Source organism: Lissotriton vulgaris, chromosome 3_1 (assembly GCF_964263255.1).
Source record: "Lissotriton vulgaris chromosome 3_1, aLisVul1.2, whole genome shotgun sequence".
In the NCBI taxonomy this organism is placed as follows: domain Eukaryota; kingdom Metazoa; phylum Chordata; class Amphibia; order Caudata; family Salamandridae; genus Lissotriton; species Lissotriton vulgaris.
Genome location: NC_141689.1, coordinates 413,272,703 through 413,299,821, shown reverse-complemented (window position 1 = coordinate 413,299,821; position 27,119 = coordinate 413,272,703). Strand labels below are relative to the sequence as shown.

At 43.9% G+C, this 27,119-nt stretch overlaps 1 protein-coding gene across 4 annotated transcripts in view; it reads left to right on the top strand.

The window, feature by feature from the left end:
• ARL15 (ARF like GTPase 15) overlaps positions 1-23,820 on the top strand; it is a 1,767,906-nt gene extending 1,744,086 nt beyond the window's left edge. For all 4 annotated transcript variants that reach the window (XM_086960627.1, XM_086960629.1, XM_086960626.1 and 1 more), the window contains one exon: positions 21,886-23,820. In XM_086960627.1, the coding sequence (XP_086816753.1) occupies positions 21,886-22,038 (153 nt within the window). In that variant the 3' untranslated portion in view covers positions 22,039-23,820. The remainder of the gene's footprint in view (positions 1-21,885) is intronic.
• The last annotated feature ends 3,299 nt before the right edge of the window (positions 23,821-27,119 follow it).

Here is a 27,119-nt window from a genome sequence, read left to right as displayed (position 1 = left end):
TACACAATGTTTATGAAGACACGGCGGCGTGTGGTGCCTTCTACCACTCCGCTCCGCTCTTCAAACGTTAACTCAAATGCCAGGAAATATCATCCGATACTCCTAATAGACACGGCAGCGTGTGGCGGAATACCACCACGCTCCGCTCCATTCACAAACAAGCCAAGGATAATGCGCTGCAGTTCCTTCACTGCACACAAAGGAAAAACGGCAACGCGTGGCAGCCACCACAGCGCTCCGCTAAATGGCGGTAAACAAAGGGGCGGGATACCGCTCCTACCTTCTGCCGCTGGTCCCAACGACAATGCCCCAGACGTTTTATTCGATGCAGCGAGAGGCGATCATCTTCTCACTCGAACCCAAACACCGGAATAACACGCAACAGGAAGCGTGTCGCACAGACTAAAATAGCATCAGCCGAGTCTTCTGGGAAATGTAGTCTTTCCTGCCAGAATCGGAATTGACATTTACCGTCCTCCTGGCAAGGTAATGCAGGCGCTTAGTCAGACCCTGACAGCAGGCACTCTCTAATGTGTTATGATGAAAGCTTACTACTGCTAGGAAGGTAGCAGGCTTGTAAGTGAGGTGATAGACAAATATATGGTGTATCTGCATTGTGTTGGTTGTGGTTGTGTGGATCATGGAAGGGTGAAAAGGCTAAAGGCACCTTTCTAGGATTTGAATCTGTGGTCTGCAATACTCTGGGAGGCGGCTCAGAGAAGGTTTTTTTTCTAGCAGTTCTGCATACCTGCCTAATTTTCCAGGGTTGTTCATCAGGGATGGAGGGACTGTCAAGAGTAATTTAGCTTGAGACTGGTAAGTAGTATTGTGAGTGGACCTCTGACATACATGGATATTAGTATCTCATTGCATTCCTTCGTTCTTAAAATGAAGCAGGAGTCGTTTAAAATGTACAAACAAACCCAAAACCCGTTAGGCATGAGGGCGAGGCATCGCCTACGGCGTCCCACGAATAGTGTGTGAAGCTTGTAGGGTAAATGGGGAATCAGGGAAATAAAAACCAAGTCATAATAATCCTGAAACACAATATCATCCCAATCATGCATGACTGCCTTTGTGTGAGTTGGTAAATGAACTTGCTAGGATCCCTTATACCCCAAGGAGGAACCCCATATGCTCTTTAGCATATGGGGTTCCTGAGGTGGGTTTCCACCAATGATACAGAAGAGAAGGACTGTGGGGAAAAAGGGTATAAGCACTGAAGTAGAAATGCAGAACACGGTAATGCGTGGGAAGCAAGAACCACAGCACTCCGCTCTGCTGAATCCACTGGACACGAACAAGACAGTTAATAATCCACAGTTACCAAGACGAAGATGTCCCAAAAGAAAGAACGGAATATTGTTAAATAGTATTATATCAGACTAATACTATAAGGGCACAATACCCCATGTATCCACAGTTTGCTTACACGGAAACGCGTAGCTGCGACCGCCACTGCGCTCCGCTTGCGGGTTTCATCAATACACACACTTTAACAAGACGCTTGTTCTGGTGCCACGTAGCTGCGACCACCACCGTGCACCACCTACTCACAGTAGCCAGGAAGTAGTGAAAGTCAGAATGCCTTTACACAATGTTCATGAAGACACGGCGGCGTGTGGTGCCTTCTACCACTCCGCTCCGCTCTTCAAACGTTAACTCAAATGCCAGAAAATATCATCCGATACTCCTAATTGACACGGCAGCGTGTGGCGGAATACCACCACGCTCCGCTCCATTCACAAACAAGCCAAGGATAATGCGCTGCAGTTCCTTCACTGCACGCAAAGTAAAAGCGGCAACGCGTGGCAGCCACCACAGCGCTCCGCTAAATGGCGGTAAACAAAGGGGCGGGATAACGCTCCTACCTTCTGCCGCTGGTCCCAACGACAATGCCCCAGACGTTTTACTCGATGCAGCGAGAGGCGATCATCTTCTCACTCGAACCCAAACACCGGAATAACACGCAACAGGAAGCGTGTCGCACAGACTAAAATAGCGTCAGCCGAGGCTTCTGGGAAATGTAGTCTTTCCTGCCAGAATCGGAATTGACATTTACCGTCCTCCTGGCAAGGTAATGCAGGCGCTTAGTCGGACCCTGACAGCAGGCACTCTCTAATGTGTTATGATGAAAGCTTACTACTGCTAGGAAGGTAGCAGGCTTGTAAGTGAGGTGATATACAAATATATGGTGTATCTGCATTGTGTTGGTTGTGGTTGTGTGGATCATGGAAGGGTGAAAAGGCTAAAGGCACCTTTCTAGGATTTGAATCTGTGGTCTGCAATACTCTGGGAGGCGGCTCAGAGAAGGTTTTTTTTTCTAGCAGTTCTGCATACCTGCCTAATTTTCCAGGGTTGTTCATCAGGGATGGAGGGACTGTCAAGAGTAATTTAGCTTGAGACCGGTAAGTAGTATTGTGAGTGGACCTCTGACATACATGGATATTAGTATCTCATTGCATTCCTTCGTTCTTAAAATGAAGCAGGAGTCGTTTAAAATGTACAAACAAACCCAAAACCCGTTAGGCATGAGGGCGAGGCATCGCCTACGGCTCCCACGAATAGTGTGTGAAGCTTGTAGGGTAAATGGGGAATCAGGGAAATAAAAACCAAGTCATAATAATCCTGAAACACAATATCATCCCAATCATGCATGACTGCCTTTGTGTGAGTTGGTAAATGAACTTGCTAGGATCCCTTATACCCCAAGGGGGAATCCATGAAAATTATTGTGAGCAAACATATTTTAATAACATCGCAAATTTCGTTTAGCATTGAAATGGTGGTCCTCTTGTGTCAAAGGCATGTTATGAAGTGTGTTCATCAACGGTAGATACTTACAATCTGTCTTTTTTCGCCGCTCTCAAGTCTCCTCTGCACTTGTGCTCAGTGAGCGGACAGAGATGCTGCAAAGTAGACCGAATTTTCTGCACAATATTTCCATCAGTAGAGACATATGTGGGCTCAGACTTATATGCTATGCCCACCAACCACAAATGAAATGCTAGATATATCACGTAGTGGAAACCTAAAAGCTCTAAGGCACTCATGGTGTACCAAATGAAAATACCAGATCGGAGAATGGATCTTGACAAAGATGTGATTCTTGAATTGTTTTGGAATCGGTCCTTGTCATACGAAGTGGTCTATACCAAGTGCTATCAGCATCTACACGACATTACTGACTTGTGAAAATCTTGTAGCTGACTCAAAACAGAGTACAGGCAGACTGTTCGTGCATGCGTACTGCTACCCCAAAGTACAGCCAGGTAAATGCAACAACTGAAGCCTGGAAAGATTACTCTGTACCCAGAGTAGGTGCAAAGTTTTTTCCAAAGGCATCAGACTGTACTGTTCTCAAGTCATCTGACGGTAAAACATTTAATTTAGTAAAGCCTCTTTGAACAGAGCTGGCAACTTGATAGCCAGGGTGGGTTTCTATTGCAGAGAGAGGCACAGGTGGTGTGCAGTCCACAGGGGTGATTTACCTTACAGCCAGGCACATGGGGTACTCACTGATCCTCTCCTTTCCCTGCTCCTGCCCCTCAGCCCTATCCCCTTGATGCTCCACTCCCGCTAATCTACACAACTCTAGGTGGCTAAAACTATTTTAGAACAAGTCTTTTGCATTTGACAAAAGCTGGAAACCTGATGATTTCTTCACAGCCCATGTGTCTTGCAGCTGGTGTGGTCAATCAATCAAACAAGCAGGGAAGTGTAAGCGCGCTACTCACCCATGAGGGTCTCAAGGTGCTGGGGGGGGGGGGGGGTGTCTGCAAATCTGTTTAGCTGAAGAACCAGGTCTTGAGGGTCTCTCTGAAGGTGTTCATGTGGGGGTGCGTCTGATGTCTGCCGGTAGCTCGTTACAGGTCTTGGCTGCAATGTGAGAGAAAGATCTTCGGCCTGCTCTGGCTCTGTGGGTGCAGGGGGTTTCGGCCGGTGCGAGGTTGGAAGATCGGCGGTTTCTTTTGGGTACATGGAAGTTGATTCTGTCGTTGAGGTATTTGGGTCCGTTGTTGTGTAGGCCTTTTTTAGGCGTGAGTGAGGATTTGGAAAGTGACTCCTTTCTCCACGGGGAGCCAGTGGAGACTTTGTAAGTGGCGGCTGATGTGTTCGCGTCGGGGGATGCTGAGGACAAGTCTTCTCCTGTCTTGCTGCCGATGGCTTCCTTTCGTGCATGAAAGATCTTGCCGAATGGATGGCCATCAATTGTTTGAAGCTGAACGGCAACAAGACAGAGGTGCTGGTGGTGGGGAGAGCCCAGTCTGCCTGGTCGTCGGCATGGTGGCCTTCCTGCCTTGGACCTACCCCAACCCCCTGCCAAGAGGCACGCAATCTGGGGGTGTGGTTTGACGCTGGTCTCACTTTTGGCCCCCAGATTAATCGGGTGGTGGGAGTCTGTTTCGGGATTCTGAAGAAGCTGAGAAAAGTCCTAGACCTACTCCCGATTGAAGCCCGTCAAACCTTGGTCCATGCCCTGGTGACAGCTAGGTCGGACTATGGGAACCTGCTGTACCTGGGGGCTCCAGAAAAAAGCATGGCTCGCCTGCAGGTGCTGCAGAATGCGGCAGCGCGTCTGATTCTTAGACTGCCTAAAAGGGCGCCTTCTAAGGCGGCCCTCCAGCAGCTACACTGGCTCCCGGTGAGGAGAAGAGTGGAATATAAAGCCCTCTGCACCTGTCATCGCATCTTGAATGGCAGGGCACCCGACCCTCTGACTAAGTTGATCGAAGTGTACAAACCAACACGTGCGCTTAGATCCACAGGGGGCGGCCTACTGAGGATTCCAAGAATTAAGAAGGCCCGCATGGGAGGCAGGTCCTTCAGATGCCTAGCGGCAACTAACTGGAATAAACTGCCAGCGGACTTGCGCCTGGAACCAGAGGAGGCTAGGTTCCGAGCGAAACTAAAAACATTTCTCTATACTAAATAACGGCCCGCGCAGTTTTCTGTGTCCCCTGCTATCTGCCTCTCCCACTTTCAGCGCGTGGACACGCCGGTGTGCGTAATCGCAGCGCTCTACAAATGTCCCAATAATAATAATAATAATAAGTCTGGCGGCGGTGTTCTGTATTGTCTGGAGTTTGTGGAGTAGGGGCTTGTTGATGCCGGCGAAGAGTGTGTTTCCATAGTCCAGTCTGCTGGTGATGAGTGCGTGGGTGACTGTCTTCTTTGACTCAGGGGGGATCCACTTGAAGGTCTTGCGGAGGGTGTTGCAGCTGCTTTAGGTGATGGCTATGACCTGTTGGTTCATGGTCGAGTATGATGCTGAGGTTCTTGGCGTGGTCTGAGGGGGTAGGTGGGTTTCCGAGGACGGTCGGCCACCAGGTGCTGTCCCATGCAGAAGGGGTGGTACCGAGGACGAGGACTTCTGTCTTCTCTGCGTTGAGCTTCAGGCAGCTGTTGGTCATCCAGACTGCGACGTCTTGCATTCCTTTGTGGAAGTTGAGTTTGGCAGTGGTGGGGTCTTTATTGAGGGAGAGGATGAGCTGGGTGTCGTCGGTTTCGATGTTGAGGCCATGTTGTCGGACGATGGCTGCGAGAGGGGCCATGTAGATGTTGAAGAGGGTGGGGCTCAGTGATGAACCCTGTGGGACTCCGCAGGTGATTTTGTGGCATCGGAGAGGAAGGGTGGGAGTCTGACCCTTTGGCTTCTTCTTGTGAGGAATTATCAAATCCAGTCCAGGGCTGTTCCTTGTATGCCTGCATCATGTAGTTTGGTGACTACTGTGCGGTGGGAGACTGTGTCGCAGGCCACTGATAGGTCGAGTAGGATGAGGGCTGCAGAGTGGCCTTGATCCAGGAGGGTGCGGATGTCGTCTGTGGCGGCGAGTAGGACGGTCTCAGTGTTGTGGTTGCTTCGGAATCCAGATTGGGATGGGTCGAGGACGGCGTTCTCTTCAATGAATCGTGTCAGTTTCCTGTTGATTGTTTTCTCCGCAACTTTGGCTGCGAAGGGGAGGAGTGAAATGGGCCGATAGTTCTTGAGGTCGGTGGGGTCAGTTGTGGGCTTCTTCAGCAGGGGTCTGACTTCTGCGCACTTCCAGTCGACTGGGAAGCTGCCTGTTTTGAATGTGGTGTTGATGGTGCGTAGTAGGGGTCAGTGAGTGGCCCCAAGTGAATGCTTTTAATGGTCGAGGCAGTGTCTTCGGCCGTGATCAGTGTCCAGTTGGAGATGGTGGACTGGCTGGTGTTTCTGGGAGGCGGGAGCCGTCTGTGGCGCCTGGTGGATGGTCGATGAAGTTGTCGTGGAGGTTTTTGATCTTTAGGTGGAAATAGGATCCAAGTTTGTATCTGATGTTTTGGGATGGGTTGATGTCTGTGGCTTCACTGTGTAGGCTGGTGAATTCATGAATGACACTGAAAAGTTCCTTGGAGTTGGTGGAGATGGCCTTGATTTTGTTGTGCATGAAGTTCCTATTGGTGGCTCTGATCTGGTTGTGGTAGTCTGTCAAGGCGTCCTTGTAGGTGGTCTGGTTTTCGGTTGTCTTGGTGTTTCTCCAGGTCTTCTCCAGGCGTCTAGAGGTGTGTCTGGCTTCTTGGAGAGCGGTGGTGAACCAAGCGGCTTTCCTAGGGCATATGCCGGGATTGCGTAGCGGGGCGAGCAGTTGGAGATCCAGGTGTGGCGTTCTCTGGCGGCGTTGTTTGCGTCGGGTGCCCAGGTGTGGTTGTCTCGGGTGAGGGTGGAGTTAAGTTGCTCGTCGGTAACCTTGCTCCAGTTCCTTCATGGTGGGCGTGGAGCTTGTTTGGGTGCCTTGGGTTTGTTGATGGCGAGGTGTACGCATTGGTGGTCGGTCCATGGCGGCTGCGTTGTGTGGCTGAATTGGACGCTGTTTCCTGCAGCGAAGATGGGGTTGAGGGTGAGTCCTGCTCTGTGGGTCCGTGTTTTGATGAGTTGTTTAAGTCCGATGCTGGCGAGGTTGTCACGAAGGATAGTGGAGTTGGGGTCGCTGGGGTGGTTGAAGTGGAAGTTCAGGTCTCCAATGAGTATGTAGTTTGTTGAGGTGATGGCGTTTTGTGCGATGAATTTGTTGTTGGCAAAGCATGTTTGGGGGCCGGAGGATCTGTAGACGAGGGTTCATCGGAGTGTGGCTGTGGGGTGGTCTGGATCTAGAAGTGCAGGTATTGGCAGAGGGAAAGGTTTCGTTAGAGTTGGTGAGGCGGAGGGTGCTCTTGTGGGCGATGGTGAGGCCCCCTCCTGGGTGGTTGGGGCGGTCTTTCCGCTGAATCTTATATCCGTCTGGGATGGCGGTGCTGATGTTGGAGTCGGAGAATGCGTTGGGCCAGGTCTCTATGAAGAAGGCGATGTCGAGTGAGAGAAAGCTGAGTAGGTTCCAGATTTCCATGGCGTGTTTGTGTACTGAGCGTACGTTGAGGAGGATGCATTGTAGGGTATACTCTGTGCTGGTGTTGGAGGCCGGGGTGGCAGTGAGGGTTTGGCAGCAGCGGAGGCAGGAGAACTGGCCGTTGGTCGTGTTCGGCAAGGCCTGTTGGCATTCTCTAAGTCTTCCAGTGTTGAGTGTGAGGAGGGTGGTGGTGTCATAGCGATGGGTGGGAGGTCCAGGGTTCCTGGTCCGGGCTGCGGATGGGCGCAGACGGGCTTGCCTTTGGCGCTCCTGAGGCGCGTCCCCGTAGTGGCCAACATTAAGTAAGGGAGGTGAGAGGGAGGATAGGCTGGGAGGTGGGAGCGGGGGGATTCCGGCGGGTAGGGGCTGCAGGGGCAGCAGCGGCGAAAGTAACTGGCCGGCACAAGAAAATAAAAACAGTGGTGGATTTAGAGCAAGACACAGACGGGCACAATAACAGAGGCACAATAGGGATAAAATTAAGAAAAAACACGGCTGAGAAAGGTTACAGTTGTTGCAGGCAGTCTGGTCCCAGTTGGAGTGGGCAGCTGGAGCGGGCAGCAGCCTCAAACCTCCCAAGGAGGAGGTCGGGTCTGGAGGCAAAAGATGGTACAGTGGAGCTGCAGGGAGAGAGTGGACCTAGACCAAGGGGTAGGACAGAGACCTTCATTTGTAAGTACCAAGTAAAACAAGGATGGAAGGCTTTGGAATGGATGAATCTGAGACCCAGTCTTCCTTCGCTTTCTTGTTAGAAAAGAAATGGGGACAGGGTCCTTGCATGAATGCAGGTCTCTTTGCCAGAGCAGGGAGGCAGCCAAGATAAGGGTTCCAGTACCACTAGCAGCGTAGCCGGCTTTATTGTTGGTTGTGTCCAGGGCACAGTCCTAAAAAAGAAGTGAGGGAACTGACCGAGTCAGGCAGTATGCAAGTGATATCATGACGCCTGCTATCAAAGCACATGACGTCACGACGCGTGACATTCCACGTGGCATCACAGGTAATTACCTCACTGGAAGTAATGCTTTGATATGTGTATGTTATAACATATGGCAACTGAAAATGCAATAAAATATGTTTTAAAAAAAAGTCTCCTGCAAAGCATATCATGTAACTTGCAGATCACAGATTTTTAGGTCTTGCCTATGCAGCGCACATGCGCAGCACAGGAGGAGACCTCTTGTGATCGATTCAATTTTGAGGGCAAAAACGTGCACGCATTGCATTGCTTTGAATGGCAAGTGTAGTACCCACTCCCTCCCGTCATTGCTGCTGTTCCTCCTGCACATGCCCATACCCCGAATAACACTGCATTGACTTTCGTGGCAATGGCACATAGAGCTTTATCTTTATACATCTAAAGTTAAAGCGCGGCGTGCCACCATTGCTACAATAGTAAATAAACAGGAAAACAAAGACAGCTGCACAACTTCTAATGAGCACCAGGTACTCTAAACAGTGAGTACCTAAATATATATTTCCATTTAAAGCACTGCACGTAACAACTAAATAAATTGCTCCACAAAATATATTGCTGTTCTACTCTTCGCAACAACAGTCTTCGAACATTTTTACTCTAAAGACATCTCGTGATCACCAAACAAAAGCCAGGTCTAGTGACTTGTTTTGTTTTCAAGGCTGTTCAGATCTCAGTACATCACCACACCCTCCTTCTGTGCATTCCTTCAGACCTTGACAAAGTCTAAACACCGCTCAGGTTATACCCCAGCAAGCCGTGCTAGCGGCCAACAAGCAGTGCTAATTGCATCACTGTGCGCATAACAGCCACAAGTGTGCTGTTTATACAGCAGAATACCTCAGTCTCACCTGTGCAACCCCGCCTAAAACCATGACAGAGCCGTTTTCCGTTTGAGGCTTACAGCAGCTAATTTATTAGCCTCTTGAAAGGTAAATAAAGCAATTTTTTAGCGCAAATATAAAAGTGAATTACTTTCATTCAAAGTGGAAGAATTTTCAACACCGGCTTTTCACCATGTTATTTAGGTCGTCTGAGGTGAGGAATATGATTGTAAAGTGGTTTGCTTATTTCCTGCCTGAGCCATCTTTCTTTTTGTTGGCAATATTTTTTGCTTGTAACGTTTCACCTTCGACTATTGATTTTTTGGTTCTCTGCTAAATGTGCGCATAAATTAATCTCCACAACAGCTTGTGCAGATTGCCACCTGCAATCTGCTGTCACTGCCAGGGCGTTCTTTCACCTGCCTTGTTTCAATTGCTGCTTTTTGTAGGGTGGGTCCCTGACAGAGTTGTTTATCTAGTTCAGTAAGATCTGTACACAATGGTCCGTTCAATTAAGCAGTATTCGTCATGCCCAGCACCCAGGCCAAAGACCACTGAAAGGCAGTGTCTATCAAGCAACTATGCCGATTTTAAGGCAGATCGTGGGCTTGCTCAACCCTTCTTTGCTCCCACCGCCATCCCCCACAAGACCCTTGATTGCCACCCAATTACGTAAGGCACATCATCCCCTTTCCCCCTCTGCTCCTGTACCTTTTTCTTTGTTTCATTGCAGCAGTGTCAGCCTGTTCTTATGTTGTTCATATGTCTGGACATTATGCAGCCAATAGACCAGTGTAATGCTCCCTCTGTTTTACGAGGTGGCCATACCTAGTATTCTTTATTAGGTCTCGCCTACGCAGCTTAGGCAAAATGACCTACTACTATCGCTTTGGCTTTTCAGTCAAACATGTTCACGCGTTCCATTGCCTTTAATGGCAACACGTGCACATATGGCGATTTCTTTGCGGGAGCGTGCGGCGCCATGTGGTGGCACCATATGGTCGCCCGCTCCGGCAAGGGAATCACGCAGGCCCCCTCCCGCTGCGCGCTTGTTGTCCTGTTGCTGTGTCATTATACAGCAGAAATCAACCCACACCCAGTGACAATGGGATTCGAGTCACCGTTGTTTACTTTGCTTGTGAGAACCAGGGTGCTTTTCTTTTTTTTGATCGGGTTGCTATCAGCATCCCGTCATGGTTGCTCGAGCCAAGTGCTGAGATAAAAGCTGTATTCTCATCATTGATTTCCGGCCTATTTGTATGGCAGAATGGAAATTATTAAGAAGGAACAGGGGCAGACCTGTTATCACCCGTGCCCAAACTCCACCTCTCAGTGACACGCTAGTGTAGCCCCAAAATCACACTAGGGACTGTTCCTATGGAGGATACGATGTTCCTTGACACTGCAAGGGAAGGAGGTAGGGAGAATGAGAGACGAAAACTGTGCACATTCGGGAGCTGCCAACAAAGAGGCAACTGTGGGAACGGAAGCCAGCGAGCAGCAGGCAGTCGGCACCCTCTCGCCTCACCAGTCAGCACATTACCATTACAGCGAGGAGGGGACAAGCCGTGCAAGGAATGAGCGGCGGGGGTACCAGCCTGTCCATTATCACTGTTGTGAGGCAAAATGATAAATAAACCGTGCGCTTTGTTTTCAGGCCGCGTCGGAGCAAATAGTTTACTTTTGCATTTGCCAGGTTGCTGCGTGAACTTCTGCATTAAAGCATTGATGCTAAAGCATGGGAATTTAATGTACAGCGCCGGGAAACCCTATCGGGAGTAGCAAGTGCTTTATAAAAATTAAATTTTTGTGAGCATTATTAATATTACTTTTATACTATTATTATTATAATATTTGTTATTATTTACAGATGTGGAATCAGCAGTAGAGGCATTAATATTAGTAGAGGTAGTAGTGATAGCGGGAAAGGTGTATTGGGTGGTAGCAGTGCTGATGTTATTACAATAATAGTTATCGTGATGGTAGTGCTGTTGGTAGTAGTTACAGTAATGACGGTGGTAGTGATGTTGGTAGCAGTAGCAGTAAAGGTGGTAGTTGTGATTGCAATGGTGGTGTAGTAGTTATGGTGGTGATAATACGTAGGGGAGCATTGTTTCTGGTAGTTGTAGCAGTGAAGGTGTTAGTGATCCTTTGGTCATGCTCCGTGTTGCATGCAGACTTTGTCTAGAAGAGTGCAGAAAACAGGTGCATCTCTCACACCACAGCCAAATGTGCACACACAGACCAGGCAACACATTTTTGGTGACTTCCTTCACAAGTCAGGCAGCCAATGAAACAACAATCCGCAAAATAGGGTGCACCTTTAGTGGCACCAACTACACTCCATTTTTGTGTCTCAGGCAACCTTCTTTACTTGTAATTATATGACCTGGCTTAGATGTCAAGGTGTTCACTTAACCCCCAAAATGTACTCTTTCTTTCTCTATGTCTAATTCTCTATCTCCGTTCGTCGTTTTTTCTTTCTCTCTCTCCCTCCCTCCCTCTTACCTGTCTCTCGCCCTCCCTCAGGGTGTACACCCCCCTAACGAAACCCAAATTGCCATGAAATTCGCAAGTTAAAGGACTACTTTGACTATTTCACCCACCTCACCAGACTCACCTATCCGCTATTTACATAACTTAGTATATAGCCAGAGACAGTCAGAATAGTTTGACTTTTTTTTTTTTTTTTTTTAATCCTCATATTGCGAAAATTCTATGTGTATGGAAATTCAGGTCTCTACCTCTGTACTTTTGTACCTTCAATGCCCATTGGTCTTTCTTGATTGGGGAGTTTCCCTTATTTGGTTGTATCAGAGGAGCCCTTTAAGCCATTTACATATTAACATTTCTGTTGTCGGGGGGAGGGGAGCTAGCCATCTTGGCTACTCTATGAGTATTATACTCATCAACCAGAAAATGTTTTCGCATTAATCATGGGACCGCATGTTCTGTCCTTTTATTGGAGGTCAGGTAGTTTTCCATGATTTCCCAGTATTTATATCTCTTGCTAGCTTTCCCTCTTCTATCTAGTCTGTTTATCTTAATGGCTGAATTCAACCACTCTTCATGTGTTGGAGGCAATGGCCCAATCCACTTAATACAAATCTCCCTCCTTGCTATCACCATTAATACGAAAAGTAAATTTGCTTCACTTACTGTTAGTTCATGCCCTTCTCCTAAGTTGCCAATCCCAAAAAGAATAAGACTTGTACTTATATTTAGTTGTCTTTGGAGAATCGAGCTTAGGGTCTTACCAACTTCTTCCCAAAATGTATTCAGGGATGGGCAATTCCAGAACATGTGGACGTCGTCTGCTCTTTCTTCTCCACATTTAGGGCACTTTTTCACTCCTGCATTTTTTTAATTTTGATAGTCTTTTTGGCCTCCAATATGCCCTGTGTAGTGTGTAAAGATGATTTCTTTTCAAGGCAGCTGATTTTAGTGTTTACCAACATTTCTTTAAAGACTCTTCCCATATTCTGCTTAGCTCTATCGTAGGCAGGTCTCTCCCCCAAATTTGATCTTCAGTCTGAATATTTTCGTCTCCTGCCATTATAAAGGTCCAGTACCACTTTGCAATTTCCTTATTTATGGGTAAAATTTTTATCATTTCTTTTTCAAGATTTTTTCTGTCTTTGTCATATACCGGTATTGTTTTTGCCCAGCTATTTAGTTGATAGAATTTGAATTTTGAGACCGTTCCGTTGGAGATCGTGTGTAGTTCTTCCCAGGAGATTAGTGTTGATCCATTTAAAAGTTGGCCCCAGTATTTGATGTCGGCTTGTTTCAGAGGATTAGCCATAGCGTCTTTTAAACAATCTGGGGTTCCTGGTGAATCCCATACCGGTGCCATTGAACTATAATAGGGGATATTTAGAATTGTTCTGATTTGGAGCCATAATTTAGCTGCCTCTTTTAGTGTCTTTAGTTTATTTTTTTTGAAGTACTTTTGATGTCCGAACTTGAAAAGAAAATGGTCTTCAGCTTCTGTCATTGCCTGTAAATGTTCTGGGTAATATTGGTGAATTTTTAAGAGTGTTCTCATATTTTTGAAGTGAAATGCCCTGTAATATTCTATTAGGTCTGGGCTTGCTATCTCCCCGTTCTCTTTTTTTCTTCTGAGTTTTTTCCCTGATATTCTTATTCCTTTAGAGGCCCATATAAAGCTAGTGATTTCCCCCTGCAATTTTTTTAGTGGATTTTTTTTAAATTCTAGCGGGATGTTGTTAAAGAGGTATGTATATTTAGGTAGTACAGTCATTTTTATGATGTTAGACCTCCCTATAAAACTTAAGGGTAGGCTGGACCATACTTTAAGTAATTTCCTTACCTCACGTGCCACTCTGTTTAGATTGTTCTGTGGAATTTTATCTAGGTTTTGACTCACTAAAATACCCAGGTATTTTATCTCTTGCTTAACATTTGGGCTATTGAAATGTGTATTCCATGTCATAATTTCAGTTTTGGTATGGTTAACTAGATATCCTGAAACTTTCCCAAAGCTGTTTAAGATTTTTTCTATGGCTAGCTTAGAGCTGGCGTAGTTATCTGTGAATGGCATCAGGTCATCTGCTTACAGTGCAATCTTTTTTTCCCAGCCTTGATGTTTGAAGGGGGTTATTTCCTTGTTGTTTCTGAGCTTGTTTGCTAAGGGCTCAATATATAAATTAAAAAGCAAGGGAGAAAGGGGGCATCCCTGTCTGGTACCTCTTTGTATTCTGATGTCATTTGTAAGATTGCCATTTACCAAAATTTTTGATCTTGGAATTTTATAAATTTCTCCTACGGCATGTAGAAAGGAGTTACCTAGATTATTTTTGGTCATTATTATTTTCAGAAAAGCCCAGTTTACTCTGTCAAATGCCTTAGCGGCATCAACAGTCAGTATCGTTAGAGGGATCTTCTTTAATGTGGCGGTATCTATGGCACTCAGAAGTTCGTGTGAGAGTTTGTGTAGTTGCCTTCCTTTTATAAAAACCTTTCTGGTCTGGGTGTATGAGCTGGGGCATGAATCTTGCCAGTCTAGCTGCCATTATCTTTGTGAAAATTTTATAGTCTGCGTTGAGCAGAGATATCGGGCGGTAGGATTCATATTTAGTAGGATCTTTCCCTGGTTTTAAGATTATAGTTATTACTGCATCGTTCCAAGAATCACGCAGTTTGTGATGTTGTTTGAAAGACAGATTTATCAACTCCCTTATATATGGGGATAGAGTTTCCATTAGAATCATGTAAAGCTCATTTGGCAATGCGTCTGGACCTGCGGCTTTACCTTACTTCAGAGATCTTATTGCGTTCTTTACCTCGGTGATTGAAATTTCTTTATTTAACTAGTCTTTCTCTTCTTCAGTTAAGTAAAAACAATATTTCTCCTAAATAATCCTCTATCTGTTCATTGCATGGGTTAATATCTTCAGTGTATAGTTCAGAGAAAAAGTCGCAAATTCTCTTCTAATTGCCTCTTCGTCTGTGATCAAACTTGGTTGGTCATGTTGTTTTCGGCCTTTTACTTTATTTCTTGCAATGTCGGTTTTTAGCTTCCATGCAAGCCATTTTCCGCAGCCTTCTCCATACTCGTGGTTTGCCAGCTTGCTTGCTTCCCATTTTGTTCGTACTCTATCCTCAAGAATGTCACTTAAGGAGTCTTTCTGTTTTTCTCTTTCCTTTAATAGGTACTCTTTCTTATCTAGGTCTCTTTCCGCTAATATTTGGGCGTCTAAGGTGTTTATGCTCTTTTCCAGATTTGTTATCTCTTGCTTCATTTTCTTAGATTTATATGCTCCTAAGCTAAGTAGCTTGCCCCTTATTACGGCCTTGTATGCATCCCAGGTAACTTGTTTTGTTGTACCTAGTTTATTATTTTCAAAAAAGATTTCTGTTTCTGTTTTAAGTTCCTGTACGATTTGCTGGTCTAATAAGATAGCCCTTTCAACTGTAAATCTCTTTTGCGTTTGGGCTGCGTTTATTTGAAGAGTTAGCTGCACAGCGGAATGGTCTGATAGGTGGGCTGGTATGTGGGTTAAGTTTGTTACACTTTCCATTAGGCTTCTATCTATCAAGAAGTAGTCTATTCTTGACCTATGCCCCAGTTTTTTGTTATGTAGTGTGTACGGCTGACTTTTGTCTTCTTTCTCCTTCCATATGTCTATCAAGTATAAATCTTTTCTATATATCCCAATCCACTCCCTCATTTTTGGTAGATTAGGTTGTCTTCCTGGGGGGGACCTATCTACTCTAGGATCTAATATGAGGTTGAAATCTCCTCCCAGGATTACCGGGGTAGTGGCAGATAACAGGTGTGTGTATAGATTTTGGAGGGGCTCGGGGTCATCAAGATTAGGGCCGTAGTAACCTGCTATTGTATAAGAAGTGTTTCCCATTTTTATTTTAGCTAGTGCCCACCTACCCTTACTATCGACTTCCGAAGATTCCATAATTGCTTTTAATGATTTCTTGATGATAATGACTACTCCTTTGATGTTGCAACCTTGATTTGTACAGACGTACGTATCAACCCATCTTAGGTTTTTCATCACCTGATCCCATTCCTCTTTTAGAAGATGCGTCTCTTGTAAGATAATGATCTCACTTTCAGCTGTCTTGAGGTATTCTAGGATTTTATTCCTCCTACTTTTTGTCCTCATGCCATTTACGTTCCAGCAGAGTATTTTGATTTTTTTTACTAATTTCTCCCATCTTTCATGTTTGTTATTGGTGCATTTTGGTTATGAAAATTAAATGTTCTGATAGGGGCTTCGACTTTCCGTTCCTTCCATTTTTTCCAATATTTGAGGATTATTGTTTTTGGTTTTTTCCCTATTTTGCTCCCCACCCATTTTTTGTTTCCTGAGTTTCTTTTGTTTTTTTGTTTTTGTACTTTGTCCTTACCCTCCCTGGGGAAGCCTCCTTCCTCATTTCTTGGGGTTTTCATCTTAACCCCTTTGTAGCTCCTTGACTCTTGACTTGATTGTGTGTGGAGTTTTTTACTTATCACACCCTACACCGACCTATTTTATGTTTACTTATATGCGTTTCTTTTTTTGTTTTTATAGTTTCATCTTGAAATCCTTTTTAACTTGTGGGGTCTTCCATCCAGATATTGTCTCTCATTAGCTCGAGGAGACTCTTCACTTCTTCAGGATCTCTAATGTTCCTCATTTTGTTTCGCCACATAATTCTTAACGAGGGTGGAAACTTCATTTGCACTGTGGCACCTAATGATTGTAGTTCTGGCGTGAATTTCCCCAGCTCCCATTGCCTGTCTTGTGATGCTTTTGACATATCGGACCTGATCCTGAAGGAACATGAACCTTTACTGAAGTTGCCTTTTTTCAGCGCCTCTCCGAGTATTTTCTCTTTTAATGTGTACGTTTTGAAGTTAATTAGTATTTTCCTAGGTGTTTTCCTTTCTTTATTTTTTCCGAATGGATCTCTATGAACTCTTTGCATGTCTTCCTTTAATTGCTCTGCATCAATCCAGGGAAACTGTTCCACCAGGAGTTCTACCACAAACTTCTTGATATCAGTCCCTTCTTCATTCTCTGGCACATTTAGGATTTGTATGTTGTTTTTCCTAGCTTGATTTTCAAGCGATTCCAACTTCTCGCTCAGATATTTCCCCTCCTGTTTTAATGTTCTTAGCTCTTTCCGGGTACTTTCCACCCTTTAGTTCAAGACACTTTCTTCCCCTTCCACAGCTGTCACTCTTACTCCTAGTGCATTTAGTTTACCGTCCAACTTTTTGCATGCTTCTTGAATTTTGTCTTGTTAAGCCTCTGATATGGTAAATTTGTCTCTCATCTTAGTCCATATTCTCTCCAGAAACTCGTTCGTCTGATTTTTAGGACTTTCTTTTTCAGCCTCTTGTGTCTTCTGTACGGTTTCCTCGTTCCTCTCTATTTCTTCGTTATTCTCTTCTTGAGTGCTTTTTGCTGTGGCTGCCTCTGCCATTTCTTGAGGCACAGAGAAAATTACTGAATTCTCTGTGAGCTGCGTATGCGTATGGCTTTTATCCTCTGTATTTTTTTGTGCTACTCTGTTGGTGTTTGGCGTCTTGTAGGGTTCTTTAGGGCTCTCGGTTTGAAATGTAAGCGCAGTTACTGTTATGGGGAATTGATTATTTTGTAACTGTGTTAGTGCTGGCTCAGGGCTTTCTGATAAGAGATCAAGTTGGTTCGCCTTGTTTCTTACCGTGCGTGATTGTTGCTGTTTTTGGACTTTAAAAAACGTTCTCAGAGAAGGGGTGATCTTGAGTTTATTTTTCAGGGCTGAATCGGTTTTATCTTCAGCGTTTTGTTTCCCACTATCAGTGTTATTTTTGGTGGTTTCTTGGGGCTTCCTTTTGGTGTTCCTAGGTTTTCTTTTATTAACTTGCCTTGGAGTAATGTTCTTTGGATATTGCTCCTGTTTTAGAAAGCTTCTATTTCTAAGGCTGTAGCAAGATACTACGTTCAGGGGCCCCCTTTTTCCTTCTGCTCCCCTTTTATTTCTTGTAATTGGAGCTCCCAAGCTCTTGTATTCAGTAGCAGACTCTTTGTCTTGCTCTGTTTCTCTTCTTTCTCCAGCCCCCCCTTCCACACCTTCCTCACCCTCCTCCTCCTCCTCCTCTCTCTTTCCCAGTGCCTCGCTCATGTGTTGTGACAGGGTATAATTTTCTTCTCTGTCTGCGAGATAGGCGGTAAAGGAGTCAGCAGTATTCTTCCTTGTATTAAGAATATTAATAGTGCTGTTTAGCTTTGGAGTTGGGGCTTTCCAACTTACACTACTTTCTTTGCGCTTCTCGCTAAAAAAAGAAACCAGCTCCGAATTGCCTCTGCTGCTTATGCGCCGGAACTGGAAGCCGAGCCTCCCGGAAGCCTTCCTGCAGGTCACTCTAGCTCTCCCCGCTGGCTCCCAGACTCCCACGTAGTCAGCCGTGCCGCATCTCAAATCCTGCGTGTGAGGATCTTCAAACTCCCTCCGTGGTGGGAGTCCGTCGGGGACCAGGTAAAAAAACATTTCTTACGCCGTTCCTTTTTTTTTTTTTAGCTGCTAAGCCGCTAAGCCGTCCTTTTTATGCCGTTCTTTTCCCCCAAGAGTGTCAATATTATCTCATATTAGCTCATTTCTTACCACTTATAGTAGCATTTAGACCTTCCTTGTCAGTATCGGTGTAGTCTGGCGCTAGTTCTCGCGGACTTCAATCAGAGTCGCGGAGCTCTCCGACCGGGCATCCTACCCGGCCGCCATCTTCCCCGAACAGGTATTACTCATCTATAATGTTGAATAGTTTGATTTTAGAGTGTGAAAGGGCAGTTTTTACCAAGAGGCAGAACCTCTCAAGAGATGGGCGATAGACGGTCAAGGCAAACTTGTCTATGTATGAATTGTGAACAGGTTTTAGCCGAGCTCAAGGGGTTAAGCCTGTGTGGACAGACCAGACCTCATTAGATAGGCCTTGTGACTGTGGAATCCCTTGCGATCCTATGTCCATTGGCTGTAACATGAAATCTGGAATAGCCCTTTTTAAGTTAGTTATTCTTTACTATGGAAAGAACTCGGGCTTGCCATTCCCACTTCCACATCACTGCACTGTAACTATCTGGCTACAAGAAGTGAGGCCTTTTCCAGGGGATATAAATAGTTTTTGTGCAGATTTTAATGCTGGGAGTCGAGGAGCAGTGTGTGGCCAATTGGTTAGAATGTTTCACTTCATGTGAGGTTTCTGCCAAGTAACTCTCTTAGACTCCTATTTATTACTAAACTTCATTATATTTAAGTGTTTTACTTACTGTGGTGTAGTGATCTACATTAGTAATTGAATGTTTAAAAAGCACAGTGCACCTAAAAATGTCAATGGAAAAATCATAATTCATAAAACATCAATATTCGCCTACTAACACATGCTACCTTCCTATATCTTCTAAAGCTGTGCACTGCTCCACCTCTTCCATCCCCCACTCTCTCTATGTCCCACTCCACTTCTCCATCTATCTCTCTCTCTGTTATACTCTCCCTCACCCATCTATCTTGCTCTCTCACGCACTATTCCCACCTCACTAATCTGATTAACTTCAGGTCTTGACACACAGTTTCTTTTTACGTGCCTTTTCAAACTTTACTTCCCTCAAACCCATGCTCTTCTTAGGATGTCAAATGCATACACAAAGCTCCCTCTTTAGGCCTCTGTGGCCTGCTCACCCCTTCTTTCTCCCGTTCTCACACATTATTTCTGCTCCTCTGTCTCAGTATCAATAAGCACTTCCTGCACAAACTACCTATTCCTGTCATTCTTCTTTTCTACCTATTCTCTACCGCTCTCACCGCTATCTATTCACCATGCTACATAATTCTACTAACAAATACACTAAACAACAAACAATTCCACACCACAAAACAACTAACAATTCCAATACAACACACAAATCCACTACACACCACCACATACATCCACAACACTACAAAACAAAACACATAGGTAAAAAACATTATAATTTACAAAGCCATTAAATCTAACTCTCCCAAATGCGAGACCTATTGCATTGCAAATGCTTGTCTTAAATAATCTTGACATTCTGGATAATTTAAAGTTGTTCCCTCCATCAAGTAGTTAGTACCATATAGTTCTCATTACTTATAAGGTTCCAAAAACGAGACCTATTGGCTATGCCAAGGCTTGTTATTTTATGTGGATAGGTAAGTGGATTACTGCTATGAACACAGAGATCCTTGTGTTACTTGCAGATTAATAAATTGTAATCCTTCTAGTAGACCACAGTGAGCTATGAAGTTTATTTGACTCCTACACCTTGTAACCCTGACTGTCTCATGTAACACATCTTGTACATTAATTTACACAATTACGTGATTTATTTGCAATGGATAATGGGTATGTTATGTAAAGTGCTCTGACACTCTGCATTGGGATGAGTTGCGCTATAAAAGAAATAAAATAGTGCTGTTTAAATTGTTATTTGTGTAAATACTGAGAGACAAACACACCTGACATTCTTACAGTGCATGCACTTATATGCATCAAAGTAAAACGCATGCATCTCTTGAGTACCTGTGTAGAGATAACAAGCTGTGTGCTTTTGTTTTCTCACCTCCAGTCCCATACTCGATCAAAAGGAGGCCTCATGGCCCCTTAACTTCTGTCTTTATCGTTGCCCAGCTGGAGGTGAAAAAAAAGGCCCCTCGCTGCTTGCACATGACTGCTGGGAATCAAAAACAGACAACGTGCATGAGCTGATGAACGTTTCCCGGTGTTTCAAAATTACACTGGGACAAGCTCAACATATATTTTTGGGGCCCAACTTCTTACCAGGGGGGACGGTGTCCACCCTGTGAAAAGAGTGGGTAGATGCTGTGTACCCGCATGTACCCCCGACTCGTGCATTGGTGTGCCCAGTGTGACAGTCTTTGTGGGTGCCCCTCCCTACTTTCTTCTTCATGGATTCCCTCACTACCAGTTTCCAATGGTGCCCCTCACCTCTGCATAGCCCTTCTCTCACATTTAGTTTATTTCTTTTATAGTGCTACACATCCAATGTAGGATGTCTGGGCACGTTACATCACACACACATTATACATAGAAAATAAATCATACAAGCGTATAAATCAGTGTATACAAAATGTTACATAAGACTAGGAGACTACAAGATGTAGGATTCACATGTCATCCATAGTAGTAGACATTATAGGTTAAGAGTCTGGAGAAACACAAACTCAGGATTTAAAATATGACATAGTGGCTGCATTTGTCTATACTAATAAAAATGAGTACTACCCAAAATAACTATTTTGATCAACATTAGAAAAAGATAGAGGAGAAAAAAAACAAAGTCCTAAACCGTGCTTTGCAGTTTGCATCCACCCATTGATGCCGGTTTAGAGCTCACTGTGCTATGTATATCAGAAGGATTGTAACTTATGAACTGCAAGTAACAAAAGGATCTCTGTGACAAAAAGAGTAACCCTCTGAGCTAGCTACATAAAATACAAATCACTGATGTGCATGTTACTTGTTGGGCTGTGCAACAGGCACATTAACCTTCTGTGCAAGTTTATGATGAATGGCTAAGCGAAACACAGATACCTCCAGCAAGTACATTAACCTGTAGAATTATCTTACCAATAATTTTATCCCCTGAAAATGGTTGGATACACAAACTTATATGCAGGGTACTCATTTCATCAGCAACACTTTAATCTGTCTGCTTTGTCCTCTCTTCTGTCAGAGCACCAAGTGTGCCCCCAGAGATGGAAACCCAGTGCGGTAGCACCAGTGGCACCCACCTGAAGCGAGTAGTGACTGGGAGTACCTTTAGTTAGTACTTAATAAAGTTTACAAGGTAGGGTTTTGACATGTCAACTGGGCGTATTGTGACAGGTCGAATTACAGTTTTTACACTGCTATCGAAAGCGTTGGAGAAACCAAGTACTAGACTAATAACTTACTACATTTTTACAGTTGAATTTTAGTCTGGATTTTAAATTTGGTATTTTTTTAAATTTTCTTTTACAAATTTCTGGTCCAGCTTGTGATTTTACTACTTGACAGTACGCCTGCCTGTTACATATAGGGAAAGGAGACCTTTAAGGAAATGAAAATGTGTGGCATACATTGTGCAATTACAGCTGTCAATGTTTGGTCAGATGCCTTGTTTTATCTCCCTCTTAAATTAAAGAACAGTCAGTGTTAGAAAACAGAGATATCTTGCACATTGTATTCATAATTGTATTGTTTTTTTTCCAGATCAAAAAATATTTCGAACTGGAACCGCTAGCAAGAGGGAAGCGGTGGATTTTGCAGCCCAGCTCTATGGATGACATGGAATCCGTGAAGGAGAGTTTTATGATGTTTATACAATTGCTAGAAGAGAAAGACCTCGAACCTATACAAATGTGACAAGTCCAGAGAAAAAAAAACTGACTCTCGAATCATGCACCGGGTGCACCACCTGCCTCATCAGTCCAATGGTGTTTCGACAAAAAAGCGTGTTTCAAGTTATAGTATTGGGACTGAGTATAAAAGGAATGATCTCTCAATCGGATATGTGATGCCGCAATTTACATTGGAGGCAGCTCTTCTCTGCTCAGAAATGTGTCCCACTTTTTTTTTCTTATGTGGGTGTCATTCTAGTCTGTTGTAATTGGTTGGGGTACACAAGGTTACCTGTATGCTGAAATAGCTCTCTGTAACCCAAAGAAAATACCCGTTCTGGGTTTTAAAGTCTTTGATACGATTATGAGAATAGCGCAGAGAAACAGTATATTCGTGACGATTATTAAACATTGTTTCTGTTTGTGAAGGTTGTGTCGACGGCATGGATTATCAGGTGACCATATTGAGATTGGGAAAAGAATACAGATTCTCAAAATACGGAAGGCGATTGGGTGAAAATTGTTCAAGAAGATCATGATCACAAACAAAGTTAGGGTTCAGCATTTGTGACCCTTTTAAGGGCACAGTGATGAATTTAGTGTTTCCACACTAACCAAAGTGTTGCGCACAAGTATTGGTTTTGGACTTCAACTCCAGTGCCCATGTGGATTAAAAAACGTATAAGCACACCGAAATGCTCACACAAAGGTCGAAACATGGCATGGCAAATTTATAAAAAATGTATTATATGATCATTACTGCATGCCGTGCAACTGCGATGCGGTGTTTCAAAAAAGTTTTTAAAAAGGGGTTCTCGAATCATTGTTGTGTAAGAAAGCCTCTGTTGTCGAATCTATTTTTTTGAAGAAGAAAACAAAACGAATAATTTTTCCTTCCCTGCGGCGTTTGATTTTCGCTGATTTTTAATGCAACGTACTTCTCGAGCAGTGCTCGTTTTTAGTCTGAAGACCAGCTTCATCAGAAAATGTTTTTATTTCTGTCAGTTCATCATCTTGATAAAAACAGTCTTATCGGTCGAAATTCCTTTTCGTGAAGTTTGCACCACACGAAATATTGTCTTTTTTTTAAAGATACTGAGGGTTAATGCAGCTTAGACATCTGTTAAATGACTTTGTGTGTGGGTTCTATGTGCGCATGCGTCCGCCCCGGCGCTGTGCCTCAGACCGGTGGCTGTCTGCTTCTCCAGCCAGAGTGAAAACACAATCAATCAGTACTTGGCAACAGCTGTTTTTGACAAGCTGCTGTCTGAGGCCTAATACTTTATGACTGTCAGCAACTGCCCCCCCTTTGTCTGCCAGTCTGGGCTGGCCTTGCTGCTTTATCACATATTACTGTATGTTCTATGCCTCCAACTTGAAAAGTATTTCGAAATGTCTTAGTGGTGTTTCTTGATATCCTTTCTTGCTGTATAATGTGCCACATGTCCTCGGTTGTGTTTTCCAGAGATATGTATGACCTACCATGTACTATTTACCCTTAGCTTAGTGCATTTCACTGTATTTATAGAAGTTACAGGTTTTTGTACCATATCAGCTAACTCAGTTGCCTTTTTCTAATGGCAATTAATTTATATTACAGAAATTTGTACCTTTATGATAGTTGAAACCTGTTGGTTGATAGTTATCTGCCATATGTATATTACCTGTACAAATAAATTCAGCAGTCTTTCTCAATAACATAGCAGTTTTCACTGAAAGTAAGTACTGGACATTGGAAACTAACCTGTCTGTGATTGTGTATAACTTGCAGTGTCTATGAATGGAAATAAATTCTACGTAGAATGTATATATTAAGAGTGTATTTACTGTTTTAATGGATTGGTACTAATGTCAATTGCTCTTTTTTAAAGATCTCTAATATTTAAATGATTTTCTGCCCAGTCATTGCTGAAAACGAAACAACAAATAATTCATAGTTGTCCCAGGACATGAACGAGCACAGTTTATAGTATTCAAAATTGTCAGCAATTCTTTGATGTAGTTGACAAAATGTCTGCTGGGACTGCAGTTTCTATTGCGTTAAGGAGATTTCACCAGTGCTGGTTTAATTTTGCACCATAATTTCAAGATTGTGTAAATGTTTCACTACAGCTGTGCAATTTTCTCAGTCTGTAGTGCCTGAATAAGGCAAAACCGGCATTTGCACCAAATGACCAGTGCAAAAATATATTTTACGTCAGCCTTCCAGTCTAAATAATGTCATTCTAATGTTAGTGCAGATGTTGGAGTAAGATTGTAGGAGTATATGTGGAATCTATGATTTGAAAATTACGGTACAAAATTGCACCATCGCTGTTCCATTTTGGTTACTTCGGCTCCTAATCTGCACATGAAAAAAAAAGGAGTGTCACGCATGGTATTTGTAACTTGCAGCATGCACTCTTTATTAGTAATTACAAACAACTTACATTTGTTTGTTACTCATAAAGGTACTAATAGGCTGTAGTTTCTTGCAGTCGTAAAACTATGTTTGGCACAACGGTAACAAATTCACATATTGCCAAGATTAAATCTGCATCCCATCCACGTCAATTCTTAGGAACTATTAACTATCTCAATGATCTAAATAAGCCACATGACCAATGTTTACTATGATTAATAAAAGTCTTAGAATCCTTTACTAAAAAAACAAAAAGTTTGTTATGAACGATTTAAACTAACTTGTGCAACTGCATATATAATATTTGTTACCTTCATAGTGGTACCTCGTCCCAGACCTGTGGAAATAAAGTGAGTCGCACCTCTCCCTAAGCACCACATTACAAAGCTAAATGAAGCTAAACCTACTCAACATCTCCATGCACCCTCTTATCCTACCAAAGACTCCATCTACTCATCCCTTGTCAAGATAGGAGGGAGACTGAATCGCACCCTGTTCATTTTGCTTGCTTTCTACAACAGTACCATGGATATGGTCAGGTCCTGTCTTACTTGATGGTGCAGTGGAGCTTGCAGTGGGATTGTGTGATCCCCATTTCTACTATGTTGCCATGAGGTAAATCAAACAAGTGTGGGGCTCCCAATCTATAGGCCACAGACTGCTTTTTGTTAGAAACAACTCTTACTTTCCCCCACCCCCCCATTTGAAAGGGGTTTTGTCTGCCTCTAAGGGGGTCTGCAAAGCACCCATGAGGAGGTGGGCTGTGGCCCGTGACCAAGTGCCACTCCTTGGATGTTGAGTTCACTTGGAAGCTGGGATCCTTTTTTTCGTACACAAACAGAATCGCGCTGCAGGCAAGCACATCCTCTCATTGTGCAGTTTTAGTTGGATATATGTAAGGAAGCGAGGCTTCTCGCTTAAAGCTGGGTTCTAGCATAGAGTGATCGCTGCCAAGAGTCCTCACAAAAAGAATGAAGGGCTATATTATGTAAAGATAGAGGACAAATTTGCTGTTTTAAGACAAGAGATTTCCGTTTCCTTGTTTTTATACATTCCTTCTGAAGATTTTTAGCTTATCCAGTTCTGCTTGAGGCTCAAGAATCTGACTAAGAGGGCTTTGTTTGCCCGTCTGAAACATACATACATGCATACACACACACACACACACATATAAATACATTTACTAGAAAAACAAAGGTTACAGGGACATTATAGTTAGGCTGACATTTACTCATACAAAACCAGAGAAAGTCAGCAGTTATAGTCAGCTGGGCTAACTATAACTTACCTCCCCCTCCCCCCGCAATGCACCGCCAATGACCTCACATATTACATTACTCATGACGTGGTCAGTGACATCACTGATGACCTCTCAAATGGAATCAGTATACAAAAGAAAGCCAGTGCCAGATACATTGAATGTAAACTGTGTGGGAAACAGCTTTGCAGAGCTAGTATAGAAAAGTATAATTACAGCACATTTTCAATGTCAAGGATATCAAGAGCAACTATGAATATAAATACTGCTGTGATGGGTGTACTGGTGCCAGGTGCTCGCGTGGAATTCACACACAGTTATCGGTTTTCCTACTCAATTCTTATGGCGCTGCTCTCGAAGTGGGGAGATACACCCTGCTTCCCCAATTATCATTCTAAGATTGAAACAAAACAATGTACACGGTTCGAAGCACACACTTTTGCAATCAAAGAAGTAACATTGAACAATTTTAAACGTAAAATAGCTCTCCGAGGACAAATGTATTCTTTCCCCTTTATGTGTTCTTTTATTCACTCTTTTCATTTTTAGCCATACACCAACGTGTCTCGTCGCAGTAGGGAAATACCCTTACAACTTCATCTGGTCTAAAAAGTAACAGAGACACCAATGCTGTAGTACATACATAGTACAATATTGCACACAATTATTTAATGTACGGTCCGGTGCAAAGGATCCTACAGAGAAGTGCAACACAATGTCCTGTGACATTAACTTGACTTGACTTGTCCGCCGCTTTTGACACGGTGGATCATTCCATCTTGCTTTCCCGTGTCAAGGCGGCGGGCATAGGAGGCTCAGCCCTCATCTGGCTTTCATCCTTTTTGAGAGACCGGACCCAGGCGGTTCACCTTGGGGAGTTTTCAGCTACCCCCTGCCAGGTCCAGTGCGGTGTTCCTCAGGGCTCTTCTCTCTCTCCTTTACTATTTAATCTTTATATCGCCTCTCTTATCTTTGCCTTACAGCAGCTGGAGGTCACGGTATATAATTATGCCGACGACCTCCAGCTCATCTTCAATCTGTCTTCTACCCCTGACTCTATCTCTAACTTCCAATCTATCCTATCTTTCATCAGGGACTGGATGAATTTCAACCACCTGAAACTCAATCCCGATAAAACAGAACTTGTGGTGACGGGTGGTTGCTCCAGTCCCTGGAATTCTCTCTTTTGGCCCCCCTCCTTTGGTTCTCCTCCTACCCCTGTTCCCTCTGTTAAGACTCTTGGCATCAAGCTAAACGATAAACTCACTATGCACTCCCAGATTGGTTCGGTGGTTTCTTCTTGCTTTCTTACTCTCCGCTCTATTTCTCGTTTCTTTTCTTTCTCTGCACTTAAACTAATTATTTCCGCACTGGTCCTGTCCCGCCTGGACTACGGGAACATCTTGTTCAATGGCATCCCTCAGTACAGCCTGCGTAAACTGCAACT